General features: G+C 33.4%; 2 protein-coding genes across 8 annotated transcripts; one reads left to right on the top strand and one right to left on the bottom strand.

The window, feature by feature from the left end:
- The first annotated feature begins 17 nt into the window (after positions 1–17).
- On the top strand, positions 18–21,866 carry LOC129953895 (protein ABHD18). 7 transcript variants are annotated; one of them, XM_056067431.1, is made up of 9 exons: positions 12,287–12,425; positions 17,083–17,230; positions 19,789–20,056; positions 20,130–20,242; positions 20,310–20,448; positions 20,515–20,604; positions 20,680–20,953; positions 21,038–21,410; positions 21,479–21,866. In XM_056067431.1, the coding sequence occupies exons 2-9, from the start codon at positions 17,139–17,141 to the stop codon at positions 21,618–21,620; spliced, it is 1,491 nt and encodes a 496-aa protein (XP_055923406.1). In that variant the 5' UTR covers positions 12,287–12,425; positions 17,083–17,138; the 3' UTR covers positions 21,621–21,866. The 7 variants fall into 7 exon arrangements, with proteins under 7 accessions (XP_055923408.1, XP_055923405.1, XP_055923402.1 ...); XM_056067430.1 differs by lacking the exon at positions 12,287–12,425 and adding an exon at positions 59–80 and having other exon boundaries at positions 20,680–21,410; XM_056067427.1 differs by having other exon boundaries at positions 12,286–12,425; positions 20,680–21,410.
- Positions 2,523–4,119, bottom strand: LOC129953897 (ATP-dependent (S)-NAD(P)H-hydrate dehydratase). Its single transcript, XM_056067434.1, has 2 exons — positions 3,346–4,119; positions 2,523–3,282 (listed from the first exon to the last, which is right to left on the bottom strand). The coding sequence occupies exons 1-2, from the start codon at positions 3,775–3,777 to the stop codon at positions 2,722–2,724; spliced, it is 993 nt and encodes a 330-aa protein (XP_055923409.1). The 5' UTR covers positions 3,778–4,119; the 3' UTR covers positions 2,523–2,721.
- Positions 21,867–23,398: the final 1,532 nt, after the last annotated feature.

The raw sequence follows: 23,398 nt of genomic DNA, 5'->3' as shown, positions 1-23,398 counted from the left end.
ATCCAAAGATATTCAAAAATGTCTGGTTAAGTGAATTTAAAGGAACCCGAAAATTACTTTCAAATTCGTAATGTTTTCAGGTAATTATTAAAATTATCTATTGACATTAGTATTTTGCAATAATTTTGTGTTTTTGTCTTTTAAACAGCTTAATAATGTTTTTAGTTTTTGGGAGCTATCTTAATTTAGATATTTAACTACTTCAATTAGGTATCGAAACATTCACCTGTCCAGAATAGCGTATGCAAAACAAAATTGAATGAAGTAAATGACGGAAACTTAAAATTATCGCTATAAACAACCTGTCAAAATTCGTTAGCCCGATTTTCTGAGTGGTAAATTTTGGCCACGCTTGAGATTTATTTTTGACAACTGATCATTTGTTCACCCTATGCGGTAAAAAGAAAACAAACATGACCGAATAGCTGACTTCTCTAATAGCGGATTCCTTGACAAGAGTTTAAGTGAAACAAATCTGTTCTATTATTACCAACTGGGAAAAGCAAATAAGATTAAATCACATTTCTGAACTTTGGTTTGTAACTCTTGCATCGATGCAGTATTTGCCCTTGGTTCGACTCGAATGTTCTCAAGGACTGTAGTCAAAGTTTACACGACGGCCTATGTCAATGGCCAACTGGCTCGTCAAGCAACCAGGGTTCATGGCTAGGTTTAATGTTAGGTAGCTTTTAGGTTTTTTTAGGTATCCCCTTGATGGCAACCTTAAATTCAAGTCATTATAATTTTTAGAAAAACGTCAAAAGTTCGGTTTGACAGTGATCTGTTGTTTTTGGAACAATTGTCACTTATTGTTAATATGCCAAAAAAATTGGTATTGTGTCATTGCTACGAATTATTGGAATTTGTTCAGAACGATAGTTTCTTAGGAAGTATTGATCTGTCAATCTACCGTTATTTTAACTTCATTGAACATGTTAATTATCTGTCAATCTACCGTTATTTTATCTTTATTTAAAATTTTAATAATCTGTCAATCTACCATTATATTAACTTCCTTGACAAATTTAATAAAAATAGATGAGATAAAAAATAAAACATTTCCTGGATCAAATGTTTAGTTTTTCTTTAGCAAAATGATGAAAAGTAAAGAAAAAAAGCAAAGAAATATACCTTACCTACAGTGGCGAGGCGTCATATTGTTCAAGTCGTGCATGAACGACTAGCTTACAGGCGACATTATTTTAATTTCTATCTAATTGACCCAAACCTCATAATCATACTGTTCCTTCATTCCTTATAGTTATATCTAATGTATACGTACATATTTTCCATTTTCAAACTCGCGCGTTCCTTCTGTGAACTACCCAAATAAAAAAAGCGAACTAGCTACCTGCTACTGTTTTGTTTTACTCAACCGATCTGTACAGTGTATCTACCCAAGTCGTTCATACGATTTGGCATCGAAATGAGCCCATAGAAAGCATAAAAGAAAAAAAAAAAAACAATTCGCTCGTTGTAGGGAGCATTTCGTGCAAATCTGTTTTAATATATAGAATGATGGAAATAAGGAAAACGGATAGCTAGGGCGTAGGTAAGTAGTTTACTTATTTATTTGGGTACATATTCCAACATTTTATTTTTTTATTTTTTCGAATATGAGAAATGAGACGCGCGTCGTTCCTAGGGACGATTTCGTTCAGATCAGTTTTAAAAGAGGAAAGCTTCTTTTTACTGTGGAATGAAGGAAATCAGGAAAACGGCTAGCTGGGGCATAGATGATCTGGTTTCAGTTTTCCCTGAGATATACAAATTATGTGAACTTGTACTTACATTCCCTTTAACAACCTCGTCTGTTGAATGGTCGTTTTCAACACTTAAAAGAATAAAAACCTATTCTGCAACAACTATGGGCCAAAATAGGTTATCAAATCTTTCAATGCTTACAATTGAACAATAAACAGCTAAAAGTACTAACGTAAAATGTCTTTTGTTATTAACCTTAAAAAAATACTAAACTTTCAAATATATTTAATCATCACATACCTATTTATTATTAACATAAAAATTAAACCACATTATAATGTACTTTTATATAAAAAAAGACTTGTTTGACTTCTTGGCATCGCAAATAAGAGTTTTGAAACTGAACGACTACATTTTTTAGGCACGCCTCGCCGCTGCTTACCTACATATATGTTTATTGTATAATACATTTTTTTGATTCGATTCTAAGTTCATTGTTTATCTCTAAAGCATATTATAATAAACAATTACTTGTTTGTATAAAATATTTTAATTTGACAGTTTAAAACTTTCACACAACTCTCTTTCTGAGCTGATTTTTAGTTCACAATAATTATATATGTATATTGCATAATATACCGTTAAATTCATATTTGCTAAGAATAAATAGGTTTTTTTTATGAATATAAGTGAAATATAATCCGATTTTTAATTCAGTTAAATAATTGTTTTTCAATTGTAAATCAATCAAGTTTAAAATTAAGAATGTCTGCAACAAAAAATAAACTTATTTTAATTGATACAAAAAAAACACGCTATTTCATAAGTCCGAAAGAATTTTATTTTGGTCTACTTTAAAATCACAATTTGGTGTTGCCAACAAAAACAGCATAAATACAGTTATAATAATATATAATATATATGTATGTAATATCATTCGAAAGAGAATATTTATTATTAATTAATCACCAAGAATATTTGTTATTTATTTATCTAGCTATCACCTAAAAACGAACTTCACTCGAAGAAGTCCTCAAATACGTTATGAATTTCATTGATCATATCACCCGTAACCATACTACGACCGAATTTCTTGAATGCATACGAATTGCACTGTTTGGTTAAGAAACTACTTGCAAATGTAGAAATAAATGTTGGATTGGTCTGATTCGATTCCAGTGCCCAGTGGTAGAAAGTGGCAAGAGAACCGCTCAGCAAGTCTCCTTGTCCTCCACATCGTCTGCCCGAACCGCCTGTACCAAGTTGATAAATTTCAACGGTATTTGTTATGTATATCTTATCGCGAGCGCCTTTCCGCATTACTGTTATTCCATTTCCTAGGCTTTTCATGTTTTCTTCAATGGTATCTGGCGAATCCCCAAAGAGAACCTCAAATTCTCTGGCATTAGGGGTTAGAATTACGCCATTGTAGTCTTTTATGAGGTCCCGATTACCACTGATTAAGTGAAGACCATCAGCATCGATGATTAGAGGCTTGGAGACTGCTCTACAAGATTCAATAATTTGGCTAACCGTTTCGAATATATTCCGCTCACGTCCAAGTCCTGGTCCTATCACCTATCAAAAAAAGAAATTTTTAGTTTTTAAAGAATTCATACAAAAAACCAAAACACAACTTACCAAAACATGTAAACGCTCCAACCATGGCTCGATTTGACTAACAGCATCTTCCAAGTCCAACAGGGGATGAACTATCAGCTCGGGGCTATATGATTTGATAACACTGGCTGCTTCGCGTTGGCAAAATACATGCACCAAATCAGCCCCGACCTTTAAGGCACTAATAGCTGCAAAATAAGGCGCTCCTGTGTACTCCAGTGAGCCACCAATAACTCCTATCCTTCCTGCTTGGCCTTTGTGTTTGCCATTGCCCAGAGAAGGCACTACAAGTCTGGCTAAACGTAACAATTTGTTTGTGTCCACTGAAGCCTCAACTAATTGAGTCATATTTGAGGATTTATTTCTGGGTTTAATTTGGCTTATTATGGATTGGTTTGAGGAATATTTTAATATTTGTTCTATTTGGCCCCAGCGGAGTGCACTTTTAATCATTATATTGTCGGTTTTCTAAAAACCAGCATATACCAAACATTTTTCCCATATTTTCTATCGTTCTTCCGAGAAATTTTTCATCTTAATTTGATTATCTGTGTCCCTGATACTGCTTTGCATTTAACCATACTCCTCCGAAGAATTTCAATAAATTTGTAGTCTTAGTAAGATTTATTTCAATTTAAATGCTTAAATTAGGGAACAGATAAAACTCTGTATTTGGCAAGTTTAAGTTTTGGGTCAATTGAAAAGTCAATTTCTTTTAATTTAATTATAAAATGTTAACTAGAAATTTGCTTACTTGACATTTGGGTTAACTAGATTTTGACAAAGTATGAAAAATGAAAGAATAATGAAATACTATGAGATAGTTTGCCTTCCAGTTGTTGCGAAAGAATATTCCAGGGTTTTGGAAACCAACAAATTGTTTCAAAATTGAAATACCCGAATATGTTGATAACAACATGTCTCATTTTTTAGAAGCTGACTGTATTTCGACAAAAAGTTTAAAAACAAACTGAAATCTGTAAAAACTGAACTAAAAATAAGCAGAGATACATTTTATACTATTGTACGGAGTTTTTCCCCGTATTTATAAAGAAAACATAGTTAAAATTAGTTATTTCAGCTTCCGTGTTTAGGAAAACTACACCATGGAATAAGAATTTTCCGAACTCAAACTAAAGGCAGTTACCTACCCTTCCATTTGAGTCCGGAATATTTGTATTCCTTAGTGTAGTTTTCCTAAACACGGAAGCTGTAATAACTAACTTTAACTATGTTTTCTTTATAAATACGGGGGAAACCTATGGTACTATCACAAATATTCATATGATTATCTGTGGTTCAATTATCGGGCGACTCGTATAGGAGCGACACCTAACTAAAGGCTTCGACGGCATTTGATCGTGCAAACTTTTTTGACTTAACCATTGAATATAAAACCTCCAGCGCAACATTGCAGTAAACATGCAAAACTTGTACATATTAATACCAAAATTTTTGTGCAAATGTAGTGTCCGCCACGTGACTGTTAGTGTTCAGGACTGACATGTTAGAGGCCTTAGGTTCATGCCTGTGGCATCTAAAGTTTTTGTCACGTGTACTGCGTTTTGTGAGGAATTGATAAATTATAAAATTTGCCGTTCGGGTTCGCCATAAGAACTGTAGGTCCCTTTATCCCTGAAATGACTCACACACAGAAAAGGTTGAGAGTTGTAAGTCAACGGGCTCTAGTTCTTTACGGACTGTGGCGCCACCTAGTTTTTTAATTGTATTTACAAATAATACATTGTGGTATATAATTTCTTTATTAAAATATAACTCTTATTTAAAGACTACAAATCTAATTCGACTGGCTTGGGCGCGTCCGTTGAATAGAATAGACGTTAGAATACAAATTTTTATGAGAGCGAGCCAAACAACCTTTTGTCTCGCTTCTATGTCTCAGGTTTCAGAGTTTCGCGCTCAGCGTGCGACATCTAGCTACGAAACTCTGAAACCTAAACATAAGGGGAATTACACATTATTAATGATAGTTGCCTTAATTTTATACTACAACTCGGCCAATCTGACAATTTGATCGCCCACGATTAAATTAAACAAACAAGTCTTAAGTTATAATCATGAGATGGTAGGTGTCGCCCTTAATCAACCGAACCTTCAGAGTCTCGATTCTTCCAAAGTCGAATATTTCGAGACTCGACAATGCCATCATATGGCAGCTGTGTGATTTGACAACCTTCGATATCGCGTATTACGTATCTATCATTAGGTAGAATTTTGTAAACAACGTATGGGCCTCTGAACTTTGGAACCAATTTCTTATTTACACCGGTTGTTGTATCTACATTTTTTATTACTACATAATCACCCTCATCGTATATACGTGCCGGGTTATTATGCTCATTAAAATATTTAATATTATATTCCTGAATCTTAGTGATTGCTTCTGAAGCCTTTTCTCTTGACAATTCAAGATTTCTTTCCAGTTGACTTAATTGTTTATCATCAAGAAATTCTGTTAATTTGTCGATTACTACTCCCCTTTGGTTAATACCAAATAACAATTGACTTGGTGTATTTTGAATAGCGCGATGTATAGTGTTATTTAGTCCGAATTCTATTTGTGTTAAAGTAACAACCCAATCTGAGTGCTCGATTGGTTCCGAAAGCTTAGCAAGCATGCCAGTTAATACCCTATTGACTCGCTCTACTTGACCATTGGCCTGTGGCGAATGAACTGCCACCTTAACATGATCTATATTCTGGTCTATAACAAATGAACTAAACTCTAGTGATGTAAAGCAGGTTCCCCTATCAGTAATTACTCTTGATGGCCTACTGTAATACTCAAAATATTTTCTTAGTGCTGCACATACTTCTTTTGAGCTTGTAGATACAACTGGGTATAATTTAGTGAACTTTGTAAATGCATCTATTACCACTAATATATGTTTTCTCTTTGACTTTATTGAAGGGAGAGGACCAAGATGATCCAAGTGTATTGTATGGAATGGAATGGGCTCCTTAGGAATATTGAACAAATTGCGTATATTAGATCGAACTGGTGCTGAGTGCATTATGCAACGGATACAATTTTTAATGTATTTTTCAACTTTTTCCTGAACATTCGGAAACCAATAGTGACGGCCAATTTGATCAGAGCTTTTTGTTACACCTAAATGCCCAATTTTCTCATGGATCATTCTTATAACATTAGTTTCCATTTCAGATGGGACATAGAATCGAAGTTTACCATTTTTATTTTTTTTGAAGACAATACCATCCTGAACTAAAAACGAATTATTATCTTTTAAATATAGTTTGTTTTTCATTTCCAAAATCTTTACATCTCGATTTTGGGCTGCTCTGAGTTGGAAATCAACATCCTCAGAGTCAATAACGGATATAACATTACATCTGCTTAAGGCATCAACATGATTCATATTGGCACCACTACGATGTTTGACCTTATAATCATAATCCTCCAGCTCTAAGGCCCATCGAGCAATTCTATGATTAACATTCTTTTTGTTCAGTGTCATTGTTAAAGAACTGCAATCAGTTACGATTGTAAAAGGAATACCTTGCAAATAAACACGGAACCGACGTAAAGCTGAAATTATGGCTAAAGTTTCCAATTCAAAACTATGGTATTTGGCCTCTTGATCAGTGGTGCTTTTAGAGAAGAATGCTACCGGATGTAATTTATCATCTTCTTGTCGTTGGAGTAGAACTGCACCATACCCTAATGAACTTGCATCGCAATGCAGTTCTGTTTCTTTCCTTGGACTATAGATTGCCAATACAGGTGGAGATGTTAACCGTTCCTTTAAAGTCTGAAAAACATCTTCGCATTCGGAAGTAAATCTAAAAGGAGTTTCAGCTTTTAATAAATTATAAAGAGGTCTTGCTATTCTTGAAAAGGATTCGACAAACCTGCGAAAGTATGAACAAAGTCCTAAAAATGAATGCAATTTCTTTCTGTCTTTAGGCACAGGATATTGAGCAATCGCTCGAATATGGGAATCACTAGGTTGGATGCCATGTTCCGTTACTTTAAACCCTAAGTAATCAAGTTTCGAATATGCAAAGCGACATTTTGACAAGTTGAGCTCCAACCCATTCTTCGCTACACAACATAAAATTTTAGTAAGTATCTCAAAATGTTCAGTAATAGTTTTACTAGCAATTAATATATCATCTAGGTAGACAACTATATCTCCTCTGTCTATAAATTCACGAAAAATTTGAATTATGAATCTCTGAAAAACACTGGGCGCATTCTTAAGGCCGAAAGGCATTTTAAGAAATTCCCATTGACCGTTCGGGGTTACGAAAGATGTTAATTGTGTTGAATCTGCTGCTACCTTTACCTGGTAAAACCCACTCTTAAGGTCTAATAAGGTCATAACCTTCTTCCCCTCCAGGTATTCAATGCAATCGTCTATCAATGGTATTGGATGAGGATCTCTTACTGTACGTTTGTTCAATGCTCGATAGTCTATACACATTCTGGTTTCACCAGATTTTTTCTTAACTAAAACTATTGGTGCAGCATACGGAGAACTACTTGGCTGAATAATTCGTTTTTCCAATAGGTCTTTTATTATTTCACTCACAGTACCTTTTTCTGAGACTGATAGCCTTCGCGGAGCAAAACAAACAGGAATATCAGATGTAAGTCTAATGTGCATCTCAAAATCCTTTGGTGAAACCATAGTTTTATCAAAATTCAAATAATTTTGAGATACTATATTTTTAATAGTTTTTGAAATGTCTAAACTAAGATTTGAATCAATATCTATATAATCTTTTCTATCCCATATAATCTCAAAAGCATGGCAGCCAAATAAATCACTATCTACCTCAACATTATTGTATTCTCTCTTCACATCAAGATCGTCTTTAAGCTTAATCCGATCATGATCAAATGTATTCAACTTGTCTTTGAAGCAATCACTAAGTTCTTTAGGTTGTATCTTTAATTCACCGGCTAATACGCTGCTCCCAAAAACATCATTTATGTTGTTCTTATAATGACTACACTCTGAAGGTTCGGTTTTTTCATCAGAATAAGTGCACATATACAATTGGTTAGAAAGAAAAACTTTATTCGAACAAATTTCATTTTGACACTGCTCAGAAGTTATATTAACTTTATTACAGTTCATGTTAAGTTTTATATTAAAGATTTCAAGGAGATCACGACCAATAAGTAAAGGTATAGGAGTTACTTCATCTGGAATAACCATAAGGGAAACAAGATTTAAATTATCTTTTATATTAATATAACAATTAATCGTACCGTACGTAAAGAGTTTAATGTTTCCTAATCCTTTAAATCTTGAATACGTTAATGATTCTTGAACGTTAATTTCTTCAGGCAGAACAGACTTTCGTATGAAACTAATCGGACTACCGGTATCCAAAAGAGAACAACAATCGATAAATTTTGTGCACTTATTCTTATTTGTCATAAAGGCGACACTCACCATCTGAACAGCATCCAAACTCTGAGTCAGCTCCTTGGTGTCATCATGTAGGGCATCCCGGTTCACGGCTCCAACTCTGGTCTTCACAATATAAGGGCAGTTTTTGTAAGTGTGCCCCTCGTCAGCACATTTGAAACAGGATCCAGCTGGTCGTTGCTCCTTTGGACATTTTGCTGCGATGTGCCCATACTTTGAGCAATTAAAACATCTCTTGGACTGCTCGTTGTTTGATGCTGAAGTTGAGGGAACCATATTTCCTCCAGAAGTTGTTGCCCTAGCAACCATAGTCCTCGGAATTCTTCTTTTTTCGTATCGTGGCAAGAGGTTTTTGAGCTCTACTATAGTTTTGGCGGCAAAAAGAATAGAGACATTTGCTGGTGAATCCCTCAAACCATCGATAATGAATTCGATCAACTCTGCCTCATCGATTTCAGCATGTGACCCAAGTTCTTGCATACATATGACATATCGAAGAAGTGGCTCGCCCTGACGACGTACTCTCTCACTCAGTTGACGATAGACCTGCTGTCTGCTCATCTTATGGTCGAATTCTTTGATAAGTATTTGCTTCAAAGAATCCCAGTTGTCAACGTAGACCGTGCGTAACAGCATTTTCGCAGTTCCCTGCATGAGACGGCGTGCAGACAAGTACTTGCATCGGTCATCGCATCCCAGCGAGTCGGTCACATCTTCGTAGTCAACTATCCATTTAGTGATGCTGTATGGATCGTCACCGTTGAATGCAGGAACAGCATTTTCGATGTCTGAGAAGTCCACTGCACGCCATGGTGCAACCGAAGATGTTGTGGGCGCTTCCATCTGGTCCAATTCTTTCCTTAGCTCAAGGATTTTTTTCCGACGCTCAAGTCTGGCCAGCTCTTGTTCTTCTTCCAAGTCTTGGACATCAGAAGCTGTATTACTGTGCCTGTTATCAGAAGCGGCCAGTGTTTCGGAAGTATTCTCTCCATTCGGAGATGCAGAAGGTGGAGTTTCCTCGGTTAGCTCAGCAGAAGGTGGAGTTTTCTCAGTTAACTCACCAGAAGGTTGTTGGGGTGCCACTGTAACTGTACTTTCATACAATGCCCGAAGTTGAGCTAGAGAAGCCGTGTCTGGCACATCTACTCCAGCGCTCTGAAGTGCTTCAACCAATTGTGCTTTGTTGAGTTTTGTCATAGCTGGCTTTAAATCCGCAAAAAGAGGTAATATACACAATAATTTAGTTTTCTTTTGGTGTATTACCCCACACCTGACGTTGTGGTATATAATTTCTTTATTAAAATATAACTCTTATTTAAAGACTACAAATCTAATTCGACTGGCTTGGGCGCGTCCGTTGAATAGAATAGACGTTAGAATACAAATTTTTATGAGAGCGAGCCAAACAACCTTTTGTCTCGCTTCTATGTCTCAGGTTTCAGAGTTTCGCGCTCAGCGTGCGACATCTAGCTACGAAACTCTGAAACCTAAACATAAGGGGAATTACACATTATTAATGATAGTTGCCTTAATTTTATACTACAACATCATCTTTTTTTTTCCATTTTTAAAACATTTGTTATCTCTCTTAATTGTTGTTAAATGAATAAAACAATTGCAGATATGGAATTGCAAATGAGGACTTTATAATGATATTATAAACAATAAATTTACCAGACGGTTGTCGTTCCACATACATAATGTATATACCTTCAATATTAAAATTTGTTGTAACTATTTAAACTTTGGGGCGGAGGAACATTGGTATATTCGACAAGCAACGATTTTAGTATCGCTCTTGCACAAAACACTAATCCCAAGTAGTTTTAAAAACAAAAAATATTTTCGAAGCCAAGTTATGTTCCCTGTGGATAAAATGGAGTCTTCACTTCCTTCCCTTGGACAAAATTGGTTTGTTACTGCAGCTGATTTATAAAAATATCAGACATTGAACAAAAATTTTGATATTAAAGTTTTTTCTTCGGCGGCAACAAATGAAAACACAAAAAGTGACAATAACAATAAACATCACAAAATAGTTGGCATGTTTATTAACAATACATTTTTTGTAATTTTTCAAAATTTCCCATAGACAATAACCAAGTTTAATAACATTTTCAAGTTATTGAACAAGCATTTCATTTTGACATTTTGAATATACTCAACGAACTTATGGCTGAAACACATACACGCTTCAGCTTCGGCTTCGCCTGACGTTTACGAGTTCAACCATAGGAATTCAATGCATGCTATCACAATGGAGCTTCGACCTCACGTTTAGTTTGACAATCGTAAGGAAAAGAACGTAATGTAACGTAATGTGACTCCAAACGGAAGCTCTAGTTCAATTATCTGAACATTCGCTTTGTCTGACAGCTCAACAGCTGTAAAAAAAATGTCTACAAACAAAATATTTGCTCTTTGGAGGGATGAAATAATAGAAATGTCATTCAAAGCAACCTCAAAGCAGGCCTTCCGTAACGCAGACGAAGCCAAAGCTGAAGCGTGTTTGTGATTCAGCCATTATACTGAAAACAATTGAACGAGACGATAGTGATAAAGTTACGTGAAGCAAATTATTGACGATATAGTTAATGTTAACCGTTTTGACGATTATCGTTTCTTAAATTACGGAATGACTCCCCACCCCAGGTCTAATCGGGAGTTGTAAGTCACTAGGCTCTAGTTCTCAACGGACCCTCGAGACACATAATTTACTTATTAAGTTTAGGAAGGCAAAATTACCAAATAGAAAAAAAAATATATTACTGATCAGAACCTTAGTATTTTATACAACCATTGATTTGTTCTTTATTTTTGATTTGACAACTTCATGTTAACGGTAAATTCGCTTAATGGGAGTAAGTATAAAATTTTGTTCAGGGAAGTGAGTTATCCCAATTTTTTGGTTTTGGTTGTCAGCAAGTTTTTTCATGAAGTCAGCTTTTGCATGAACATGAAGTCAGCTTTTGCAAACAAATAACTCTTTTACTTAAGTTAGCTCCACTTCGTACTGTTCTTCCCATGACTACTTAAGTTTGCATCCTTTTTCGACCCCTATTCAATCCGATTACAAAATATAACAGTAATTAAAGAATACAAATAATAAAGGTGAATCAACAACCCATAGAGAAACAGGGCCTAGTGAAATAACTCTCAACCATTCTTCAATTCCTAGCAAAAGGCGATACCTGTAAGCTAAAGACACTTTTAGGTAGAGGGTTAAACACAATAAGCATTAAACAAGAAACGGGTATTTAATCAATGAATACGCATGGATTTTTTGACATTTGTACTGTTGCTAAACTTTAAAAATGACATTTAAATTCACAATTTAAACTTTCTTGCTTAATAAAATATCCCATGGAAAGAAACATCTTGTTGAAATCTAAAATTTCCTTCACAAATAAAATATCCCATGGAAACATCTTATTGAATAGACAGTTGACATTCAATTGGAAATGGAAAACAAATTATTTTAGCATTTTGTTTTGATTTTTTTCCACTTTCTCTTTCTTACCCATTCCAGATTTATTTGCGCGACTCTTATCATTATCAGTTGGTGGTGACAGTGACAGTACTACATAGTACAAGAATATTGTTATTTTGTTTATTTTTGATACATTGTGGTACATTTTAATTTGTGCGTGGTTCTTAAGTGTTCGAGTTCTAAGGGTTGCTATAAAATTCTTCTATCTTATCAAGTTTTAAGTCCTTTATCACATTTTCTAAATGAGTCCCTTGGAGACATCGTAGTTTTTACATAACAGGGCTTGTTGTTATTTATATATTAACAAAATTACATCACAATACAATAGGAGCGCAATAAAAATAAGAGTGGATGTAACATAAAAGATCTAGATCAATCATCAATTTAGATACAATTTTATTATATTGCGCTTCAGTGTTTACACACAATATTGTTGATTAGCAACGTTAAAAGTTTGTTCTTTGAAATTGTGCAATGTATGCTAATTTGTTGTTTTTTTCGCAATAGAATCTGAATTCTGGACCCAGTGGTAGCACCTAGGTCTTGTTGGGCGGGTATTGAACTGCAGTGCAAGTTACAATAATTTTAACCTAACTTTTGTGTTTTATAGGTCAACCAAGAGGAGATATTATTTTGCGTATGTACCGATTATGGTTTTTATAAATTGTGTTTACTCATTTTATGCCAATCATGCTATGTAGGCGGTGTGTGTTGGCGATCCAAATATAAAAATGTAACCACATGGTTTATACCTACATACATATGTATATTATATGCACAGGTTGCCAAATCATTACGAAAGTAGAGTCAAGCTCAGTTTGTTTAAAGTACAACGACATTCTAATATTTCTTAAGTGGCAGGACTTAAAAGACTTCATCTCTACTGTGTGCTAATTAGACTAATTGTATCCATGTTTAAAGTGAGAATAATCCTATTTTTAATATCGTTACTGAATATGGAGTGTTTTTCAAGTATTCCCACTAAAGAGGGGTCTTTATGCTTGTCTTATATTCGTATAATTACAATGCGTTGTGAAATCTAAGCTCTTTTTAGCTAAATTAACTTATGATAACTGGTTGTTCGATAAATTTTTGCACTATTTTCATATTATATATTATTCAAGCTTAAACAATTTTGTGCGTTTTTTTTTTGTTGTTCAGAAACTTGAATCTTCGTCTAATGCTCGTTAGCCCATTACTTACTTGTAAATCTTATTGGTAGCTCACAATTTATTTTTGTAAAACGTTAATATTGGACCATTTGTCAGTCAAAATCTTAAGCTAAAATCTCAAGAAAAATCTCTAAAAAATTAGAGTATCAGACATACATTTTATTTGTTGCTGACTCTGAGACTTGGTCAAGCACAATTTAAATGACAACCATTAAAAACAACTTCTCTATATTTATTTGCTCAATATTATCTAGTTCTAGCTTCTGAAAAAAAGTTAAAAGGTGCAACACATTTAGGTTAGATTAGATTGCAAGAATTCAAAAAACAAAGAATTTAATGATTCTCTCAATTTAAAATGTATGCAACGACTGTATGGCATTCATATCGTGTATATAGAAAAATAAATAAATTACTTAGTCTACCTATGTAGTATCTAGTATCTAGATATTGATAAAAAAAAACAGATGTACGTATGTAAATACGAACTTCTTTGTTAAATTATTTACATATTTGTTTTATAGGTACATTATCTACATATGTACATACATTCTTGTTTTGATTACTATTTGTTTTTGTTACTAAGTCAAAACAAAAAATGTTAGGTTCTTAACGATTACGTAAATATTTAAAATATACGACCTTTCTTATCAATCTTCTTTTTGAAATTTACATTTATTTTTGATTTGCTATTACTTACCTGCAATACCTACGTACAGTGGCTCTCACGACTAATCGGACAAAGAAAATGTATATGTTTGCAATGCAATTTCTCCAAGCAAGTGTTAAGAAGAAGCAGAACATAACAATCATTTCACTATACATTTAGATTCGAATAAAGTTTAAATAAAAAAAACTGCAAGTTATTAGCAAATAAATACAAAAAACACATCTCCTCGATTTAACCTCTTGCAAATGATCAGACACTCATTGTTTTTGCTTTATAATAACTCTGTAAAGCTATTTTTCACTAAAAATGACAATATTATTATAAATCTTGTGTTACGGAAGAATTTAACTTACATTTAATGTAGTTTATTGCTAAACGTCGAAATTGCACCAATGAAAAACAAAATGTCTTTGGAAATTAGAAAATTGGTTTGCCGCAAGCCAGGACGGCAAATCAATACAAGAAATAGCGAAAATTGTGCAACCCAGAAACAAAAATAGAATTTATAATGTGAGCAGAAAGGAAAAGAACGATGAGAAGTAACCTTTTAGACAAATCAACTTAAATCACTTTCTTATATTCCAAGGTAAGGTTTTTTTTTGAAAGACACCAGGAGTAAAGAAGTCAGAAAAAAAATAATCAGAAGATGGACCATCACTACTTCGAAATAATAACTGGGATACCGACATAATACCCAAGTTCAAAATTTCTGAAAACAAAATCCCCACACTTTAAGAAATCCACAAATTCGTACTCCCCAAGCGTAAAATCCCTAGGATCTAGATCCCCATGCACATAATCCACAAACGAAATCCTCAAATCTAAAATATTCAATCGCCATCAATAACTGTTGGTTTTCATCATTTTTGTTTAGGCCTTAATAATGTGTGGTGCATTTCCTTAAAAATAGTTTTAATTTTAACGAAGTAGATTGGTATAGAATCTTTTCAAGCTCTACTTCTTGTTTTGAACAAAATAGTCAATCAGTACATGGAAATACAACAGATAAACTACAGCGTATGGGTAACAGATAGCACTATTGTTTGCCAACAAACTTTAAACGTCAGTAATTACGGTCTGATCTTTCTTTTACTTTCTTCGTTTATTAAGTATCAGTTTAAGATTGGAATAAAATTTCATTTACAATTAAATAATTGAATAATGATTGGCTCTTTTTTAAAAACTAATTTAAGCTAAGAAACATTTTCTTATAAACTTACCTTACCTAAAATGATCTGCTTATTTTTTTTTTTTAATTTTTATGAGAAGTCCGAACCCTGGTCATTGTTCTACTCATCACAAGTCTTTAAGCACGGATTCACCATATTTCGAGTATGTCTAAGAAATTATGTTTGGCGTCAAACATAATTTCTTAGATATACTCGAAATACGGTGGATCTGTACTTAAGGATTTAGATTTTGTAGATTTTGAATTTGGGAATTTTGGTTTTGAGGATTTTGAGATTTTAGATTTGGGGGTTTTGTGTTTTGGATTTTGTTTTGGCGATTTTTGCTTTGGGACTAGAGTACCCAACTGAAATGGTGGTGAAGTCCAAAAAATAGAAATGAAAGACTTTATTTTGCTTCTGAACATTAATAAAAAAGGATATGTCTTCTTGGAATAAGATAGAACTACACAAGCAAATTTAACCTTAAAGGTTCCGATAGAATGTATGGCGGGAAGCAAATGAAGAATTATGTTATAAGCATACAAGAGCTACTGTGAATTATTGCGGTTGGTTAGTCATGGTGTGGAGATGTGTTGCAAGTTCTGGTGTTGGTGAATAACATTTTGTGGAAGGTTAAATGTATCAAAAGGTCAAAGCCAATATTTTGGTGTCAAAAGAATTTCATCTTCTACCAGAAATATCGAGCATATATGGGTTCATCCCATATAGTTGCTTAAAAGAACTTTACAAATTTTAATTGTCTTAAGGAAGCGTTTAAAGTATACGCAACTAAGTACTTAATATTATCTGTCCTATATGTGCGAGCTGTTGAATGGCTTATATTGTAATTTTGGATTGTTCAAAACAAAAATTAGTTCAAATGTTATATAAAATGGTCATAGTGTTCTAAATTCTCCATACATTTTCTTGGGTAAAATGCCTTTCGAAAATGTATATTTCATGTATTCCATTTGCCTTTAGAAGTAATTTCAATTCAGATTTTTTGTGAGCACAGAAATAGCCCACAAGAAAAAACAAATTTCGGAAGAAAAAAATTAGTTTTAAGCGAAGAATTCTCAAATATTAGTTATTATTATTTAAAATAACTTGTCACCTCTTTGATAAAAGTTTTAACTTTCGTCTTATAATAATCAGCAAATTTTTACCCTGAGAATACATTGCTTGAAGTTTTCATTTTGTCTGCCCAATTTTAACTTTAAAATGGTTCCACAATTATTGTTCTACTCTAATGGGGTAAAAGTCAATCTACTCCTTTTTAGAACTGTATGTTTAGCAAATTATTATTTAAATTATTTTTTAAATAAATGCTGAAAAAAAAATACAATTTTACAGTGCGATAAAGATGCTTGTGCAACTTTAGTTCAAATAATCGGATACAAAAATCAGAAATATTTGATTTTTGTAGATAAATTGCAAAAATAAAAACTAGGGTTTCGTTGTTTTTAGAATTGTTGGTCTTCATTAGTATTATACAACAACAATATACAACACATTAAGGATACGTTTGCGTTTTCTTAATAGTCTGCTATGTCTTTGTCCAAAGCTTAAACTGTATTATCCTATCATATTTGAATCAGTTTAGAAAGCACTTAAATCAGCTCTAAAACAACAAGAACATCTGTTTTGTTTAGATTTTTAACTTAAATCAGTGATGAAATTTATAAGGGAAGATGGTTCTATTTCACTATAGTTTAAGCCAATTTAAAATATATTCTTTTATTTCCATTACAATTATTAAGACTTAAGTATTGTAAAACTTTCAATAACACATCATTATTGAGGTCATTTGTTTTTTCTATTTTTTAATATAAAGATTTTTGAATTTGCTTATTGTTCTTAAGCACAAAAATAAAAAAAAGAGCCACCATCATGCCACCCAGTCGCCTCGATAGTATTTATCGAAGACTATTGATTACACGATTTTTTGAAAAAGGATGGGGCAAACCAGAGAACTTGCAAAGGTAAATATTTATATAGTTATAAAAAAAAGAAAATTAATTCCACATAAATCCAAAAAACAAATAAATATATTCCTAACAAAAAAAAAAAAACAAAAAGTGAAATTTATAATTTTGATAAATTGAAATTCGAAGAAAGATCAAAATTTAATCACATGTGTTATATTTCAAAATTATATATCTTTTCCTTTTCCAGATACCTACCAAAAAATAAGAAAAACAAAACACTAATTCGAACCATATCCCAACTAAAGTAACAACAGTGTTGTGTTGCCAAAAAGATTTTCTTTTGGTAAAATCACTCAATCTCTTCTGTTTTCTAGATAGCTAACTGTTATAAAAGGAGAACAAGGGAGTAAGTGAAGTTGGGAAGGTTTTGTGAATAATTTTTTGTTAATATTCATACCTAATCATTTTTTACTTTTATATTATTTTTTAACCTATGGGGTTTTCCATTGGTAAATTTGGATTTCAATACAAACATTATTTTTGTTCGTGTTAAACGGAACACCATAGAGATTCAAATTTTGTAATAACCATTTGACATAAAAAACATTACAATAATTTTTGAGACCTCATTTTTCCATTTAAAGTCTTTGCATTCTTTTGTAAAATACAGGGTGTCTTGTGGAAGATTTATGTTTTTCAATAAGATTATTTCACAAAAATAATAAACTGTGAGGGGGAGTTGTAACATTGGAATCAGTGATCGTACGGATTTTTCTGTCACAATTTCTTGATGGTCGAGTGAGCATCGCGCGTTCAACATCGAGTAATTTTTCAAGAGTAACGATTCGTACGTTACTGCTCGTCCACTGTTTCGTTCACACTTCGGTATACGCCGAATAAATGAAGGAGTGAGTGTGAATTTATTTCGTGCATGGGCGGAGAGTTTCCGGGAAACTGCTTCCGCTATGAACACTCCACGGCCAGGGCCCAGTCGATCTTCAAGTACTTGAAGAGAATTTACGTGATTTACGACTTTCAATACAGAAAAGAGCAGCTTCACTAGGATCCAAGAGCGATTATTTATGAAATTTTAAAAAAGGCTTTAAAATTCCATCTATTCAACATTCAAATCGTTCAAGAACTCAGTGTTTTGTTTCATGCAAATATTTTTGTGAGACGATGTTGCGGCGTTTTTGTAATGTGAAACCCATTGTTTGGACGACGCTTATTAATTTAAACGAGCACATTAATAAACAAAACAGCCGCTACTGGGCTCTAAGAACCCATAACCCTTTGACACCAAAAGCCATTGCATTGCTCTCCCGGGCAAGTGTTTGGTGCGCCTTATCCAGGCATGGGATAATTGGACCATTTTTTTTCGAGAATGCTCGGAGCTCGGCGACAAATGTCAATAGTGATTACCGATGTATGATAACGGATTTCTTTTTGCCCAATCTGCAAGCTCATCTATTGTTTTCATTCCATGCATGTTTCCAACATGGTGGTGTGACCACACACTTATCTGTTGGGGAAAATTCCAGTAACCCACACTACGATGGCTTGTGTGGACGCGGCAAGGAAGAGACCAACTGAAGGAGAGAGGACAGTCCGATTTTGAACTCGAACAAGGACGGTCCCGACAGTAACAGTCCATTTTCGAAAACAATTAACAGCATTATTTGATGATAGAAAATTTAATCTAATAGTTACTCAGTTAGTTAACAGAGAAATAAACTAATTTAACAACGCTTTTAATTAAGTAAAAACAAATTTGTATGCAAAAATATCTAAGTTTCGTTTTTTTTTATTTACCAATAAACATCAGATGTAATTTGGTTCTGTCTTCACATTTTTTGTTTTGAATTTTAATTTTAACATTATCAGTCGTCCAGAACTCAGCGTAATTGAATCCAGTGGCGCAAAATACGAGGTTCCGTTTTAAACAGTGCGTGCAACTCGACAAAAGACATTTGGATGACATAATGTTCAAAAATTGAAATCCGCTTTAGTAGTCTGTCGTTTAATATTTCAAATAAAACAATATATAAAATAGAATAATATAAATCTAATACCATACACCCTGTATTTTGTAAAAATTATAAACCAATCAGCCTTTTGCGGGTCCAAAACAAAAATCAAATCGACTGATTTTACCAATGGAAACCACCATCAAATTGCAACTAATTTTTTAAAGTAAATCCTGGATAATCAAAGCGAAGTAAAATCAAAATCCAATAAAATATATAAACCTTACATTCTACAAGACCTTATTTTGTTTAATATCAAACGTATTTTAAAATGTTATAGTGTCAAGGTACTGACATTTCTAAACTGTATCATGTTTTTAAATACATTAAAAAATACCCGATACTTTTCGGAATTAAGATCTTACTTCTTACATTTTTGATTGTACCGCATTATATCAAATCAGTTGTTTTTTTCTAAAGGTCAATATTGTATATCAAAAACTCACTCATAATTTGAATCACGCATTCAAGCTCAAATAAAATTCTGCCCAATAAATTTCAAAAGTAGTTGAAATCTTTATAATAACATTATCCCTTTTTTAAATGTCTGTTCGCCTTTATTTATGGAAATTCTCTTCTTCACAGACTTTTTGAATTCCGCAAAACTATGTCACGACGAGAGAAATGCTTCAAATTAGTTCCGCCCGATTATCCAATCGAAATAACAAAGAAAGACAAGTACACAGATTGTACAATTCTTGAAGGGAATTTCAAAACTCCTTTTGAATTTCATTTACCTGGATTAGTACCGAAAGAATCGCATAAAGCTTATTTTCAAGTTATATTGCCAAATAAATGGGCTGACGAAAAGCACAAACCAATGTGCATTCACTTGGCTGGTACAGGTGACCATGTAAGTTTGAATGTACCGTCCGCACTCTCTGTATAACTACATACTTAACTTATATGCAACAATCATTTTGCAGTATTTTTGGCGAAGGAGAAATTTAATTGCTAAGCCATTGCTTAAGGAAGCCAACATTGGTGGTATCATCTTGGAAAATCCATTCTATGGACTTAGAAAGCCGGAAAATCAAGTGTAATTAATTATGGAAAACATAGAAATGGAACCTGTCAAGAATTATCTTTTACTACAATTTTTGCAGGCGGTCCAATTTGCGGAATGTCTCTGATATTTTTGTTATGGGTGGTTGTCTAATTCTCGAGTGCCTTGTGTTGTTGCATTGGTGTGAAAGAAATGGTTATGGTCCTTTAGGCGTGACAGGAATGTCAATGGGTGGCCATGTAAAAAAACCTTAATACTGCTTCGAATGGTTAGATGTTATTTTTGTTTTGTTTAACTTTTTCCAGATGGCATCTTTAGCGGCTACAAATTGGCCAAAACCTCTTGTTTTGGTCCCCTGTTTGTCGTGGTCTACAGCTGCTGCAGTATTTACCACGGTAAGGATTTCTCGATAGAAGCTTATCCATTTAATAGTTAATTTTCTTTTTGTATGGTTACGTGGTAATGTACAGGGTGTTATGAGTCACTCTATCAATTGGGACATGTTGGAAACACAATATTTTGCTGATGGACAATACCGGGAACGTCTTTCGAAAATGGTAACCATAATCGATGACGCATTTACAGCGGGAAAAAAGTTCATCAAAGACTTTAATCAGTCGATTAATGAACTCAAAGAAGACATAAAAGAAGTTAGAAAAAACGAACTCGGATTTATTGAGGAGAATCATCAATTTTTAAGAGTTAATAAGGAGAATTCATTTGACTTGGAGAAGCGAATGCAAGGTAATATAATTCCTTCCTACAAGCTATTACAGACTGAAGGCAATGACCTTGATGCAAAATCTCAAAAAACAAAATATGACCTAGATATGAGCGAAAACAAGGCTCTAGATATTTATAACAAACAAGAATTACAACCCGCTACCCTGACCACAAAGCTTATGAATTATATTTACCCTCAATCAAGTTTGGAAAATGTGAAAATTGACATTTCTAAGACGAATTGGTGGGAACGGGAAGCCTTACAATTTATGCGTGGGGTAATGGATGAGTGCACGCATCTGAAGAACTTCTCTGTTCCATTCGATACTTCGTTGATCATAGCTATTTGTGCTAAAGATGATGCATACGTTCCACGAGAAGGATGTACAAGTCTGGAAGAAATTTGGCCAGGTGTTGAAGTAAGGTACTTGAATGCCGGCCATGTGAGTGCTTATATTTTACACCAAAAATTATTTAGGTATTTATTTTATGTCATTTTTTGTTTGATGATTGATTGATGATTGATTTTCTGTTCTTTTTTTATAGATCAAGCATTATTGAGGCCTTTGAGAGAGCTAAGAAAAAAGCTGAAGAGCAAGAGTCTGAACTATGTTTAAATGAGGATATAAAACCGACTGTGACTTATGAGGAGCTTCAAAAAAGATATGAAAAAATAATATTTTCTTAACAAGAATATATTATCAATAACTTTACAATACCAATTTTATTATCAAGATTTTAATCTCTAAATTTTTCTACTAGTTTTTTCATCGATGATTTATAAATCTGCTGCTGGGTAATGTTATCTTTTTGAAAGTGCGTTATTTACAATATTTTTAACTTTTGTGATATAAAGATAAATAATAATTAGTCTACAAAAAATATATATACCGCTTGAAAATGTATTCTTAAATAAATGGTTACATTTGTTTAAGTTTTGTTGTTATTTTATTTAGCGACTTTTCAAAAACTGTGCACTTATAATGACTGCATATTTTGATGATTTTAAAGTTAATAAAAAAATATCAAAGATATAAATAGTGAAATGTGTTGTTTTTTAAATTTTAATGTTGTTCGAAAATATACCAGGGCTATAAAACCCTAACAAAAGCACTCTCAAGTTTTAATCTTCACCGACCTCTACGAAGTGAAGATCTATATATCCTCTTGGAAAAAAACCTGTAGACTAGGATATATGGAAAAGCTTAATTTGTGAATATTAAGATATACAGTTAAGTTCCACATTTCAATTTTACTTTAAAATTAAATTGAAATTGATTTAAAATATAAATTGGAGTTCTGAAATTCACTTTTATCGATATAAATTGCATTTTTTCGAACTCAAAACGAAGTGAATTTCGTGTTCTATATTTCCTTTGCGATTTGCAAGTACAGAGCAAGTTGGTGTGATTTGAATTCGAGGAAACTGTTTAAAAACAGTAGTATTTTCATTTAAGGGAAATAAATAAATTAAATTATTTACTTGTTTCGTGAGAAGTTACAGCTTCTTCTTTGTAAGTGAGGGAACGGACAAACAATTAAAATGTTTTTCAACACGCCAAATTTCTTTTCCGTAACATTTGGAACAAAACAATGTTTTATTAAAAATTGACACTACTAAGCTTCGAATCCAGAGTTTTTCCTAAACTCTGTATATCATCGGAAACTTATTATCACAAGATAACTTGAAACCTACAGCTACATTAGGTTAGGTTAAAGTGGCTGCGGATTCAGAATCCACACACTTAGGCCAAAAGAGAAGGCCCATTGTGATACCAGATAAATCTACAGAATTACTTCTTACTAGTCCAACCATTTCGAGCTTTTTATAAAGCGAAGAAGATATTTGATATCCTTTTTAGCTAATTTCACTGGGATTATGAGAAGAGTAGTCTCCCAGATGAAGTTTGCGTCTTAGTGAGCAAAGCAGGGCAAGTGCAGAGAAGGTGAGAGATTGTTTTCTTTTCTTCCTCGTCCATACAGCTCCTGTAGAAGTCATTTAAGACAGTGTCCCGTAAGGACACCTATTAGGGAACTAATATCAAGTCTGCTTTGAGATAACAAGTCTTTAGAGGGCATTAGGTTCAGTGAAGGCTAAATGAGTTTTGTGGTTGCTTCTTTTAGCAGAAGTTTCGCCTATTTCAGGCGAAATAGGTATGATGGTTCCATTTTAAGTGAGTTCATCCGCTCTACAATTTCCTGTGATGTCTCTGTGGCCCGGCGCCCCACAGAGGTGAATGTTAAATTGCTGCGCCATCTCCATAAGAGACGATCGACAATCGAGGGCCGTTTGAGATTTGGTTGAGACACCGTCAAGAGAGGCGGAATGAGATGCTTAGATGAAGCTTTTCTGAGTACACACCACTACCAACTACCTCATTTGTCTTCCCATTCATCTCTGGATGGAATGAATACCTGGAAGTTTTTTTTAAATTGGGGTTTTGGAATAGTGTAGTCTATGTACTT

This window comes from Eupeodes corollae, chromosome 1, assembly GCF_945859685.1.
Source record: "Eupeodes corollae chromosome 1, idEupCoro1.1, whole genome shotgun sequence".
Classification (NCBI taxonomy): domain Eukaryota; kingdom Metazoa; phylum Arthropoda; class Insecta; order Diptera; family Syrphidae; genus Eupeodes; species Eupeodes corollae.
Note: the sequence above shows the minus strand (reverse complement) of the source record. Positions and strands in the feature narration are given on the sequence as shown.

What these genes read in the sequence shown, in the direction of transcription:
- LOC129953895 (XM_056067430.1), top strand. Translation starts at nt 17,139, where the DNA reads ATGCCACCCAGTCGCCTCGATAGTATTTATCGAAGACTATTGATTACA. An exon ending in AGAAAGCCGGAAAATCAAGT is followed by an intron (nt 20,243 to 20,309) that starts GTAATTAATTAT and finishes CAATTTTTGCAG; the next exon opens with GCGGTCCAATTTGCGGAATG. An exon ending in TTACACCAAAAATTATTTAG is followed by an intron (nt 21,411 to 21,478) that starts GTATTTATTTTA and finishes CTTTTTTTATAG; the next exon opens with ATCAAGCATTATTGAGGCCT.
- LOC129953897 (XM_056067434.1), bottom strand. Translation starts at nt 3,777, where the DNA reads ATGATTAAAAGTGCACTCCGCTGGGGCCAAATAGAACAAATATTAAAA. An exon ending in TGGAGCGTTTACATGTTTTG is followed by an intron (nt 3,283 to 3,345) that starts GTAAGTTGTGTT and finishes TTTTTTTGATAG; the next exon opens with GTGATAGGACCAGGACTTGG.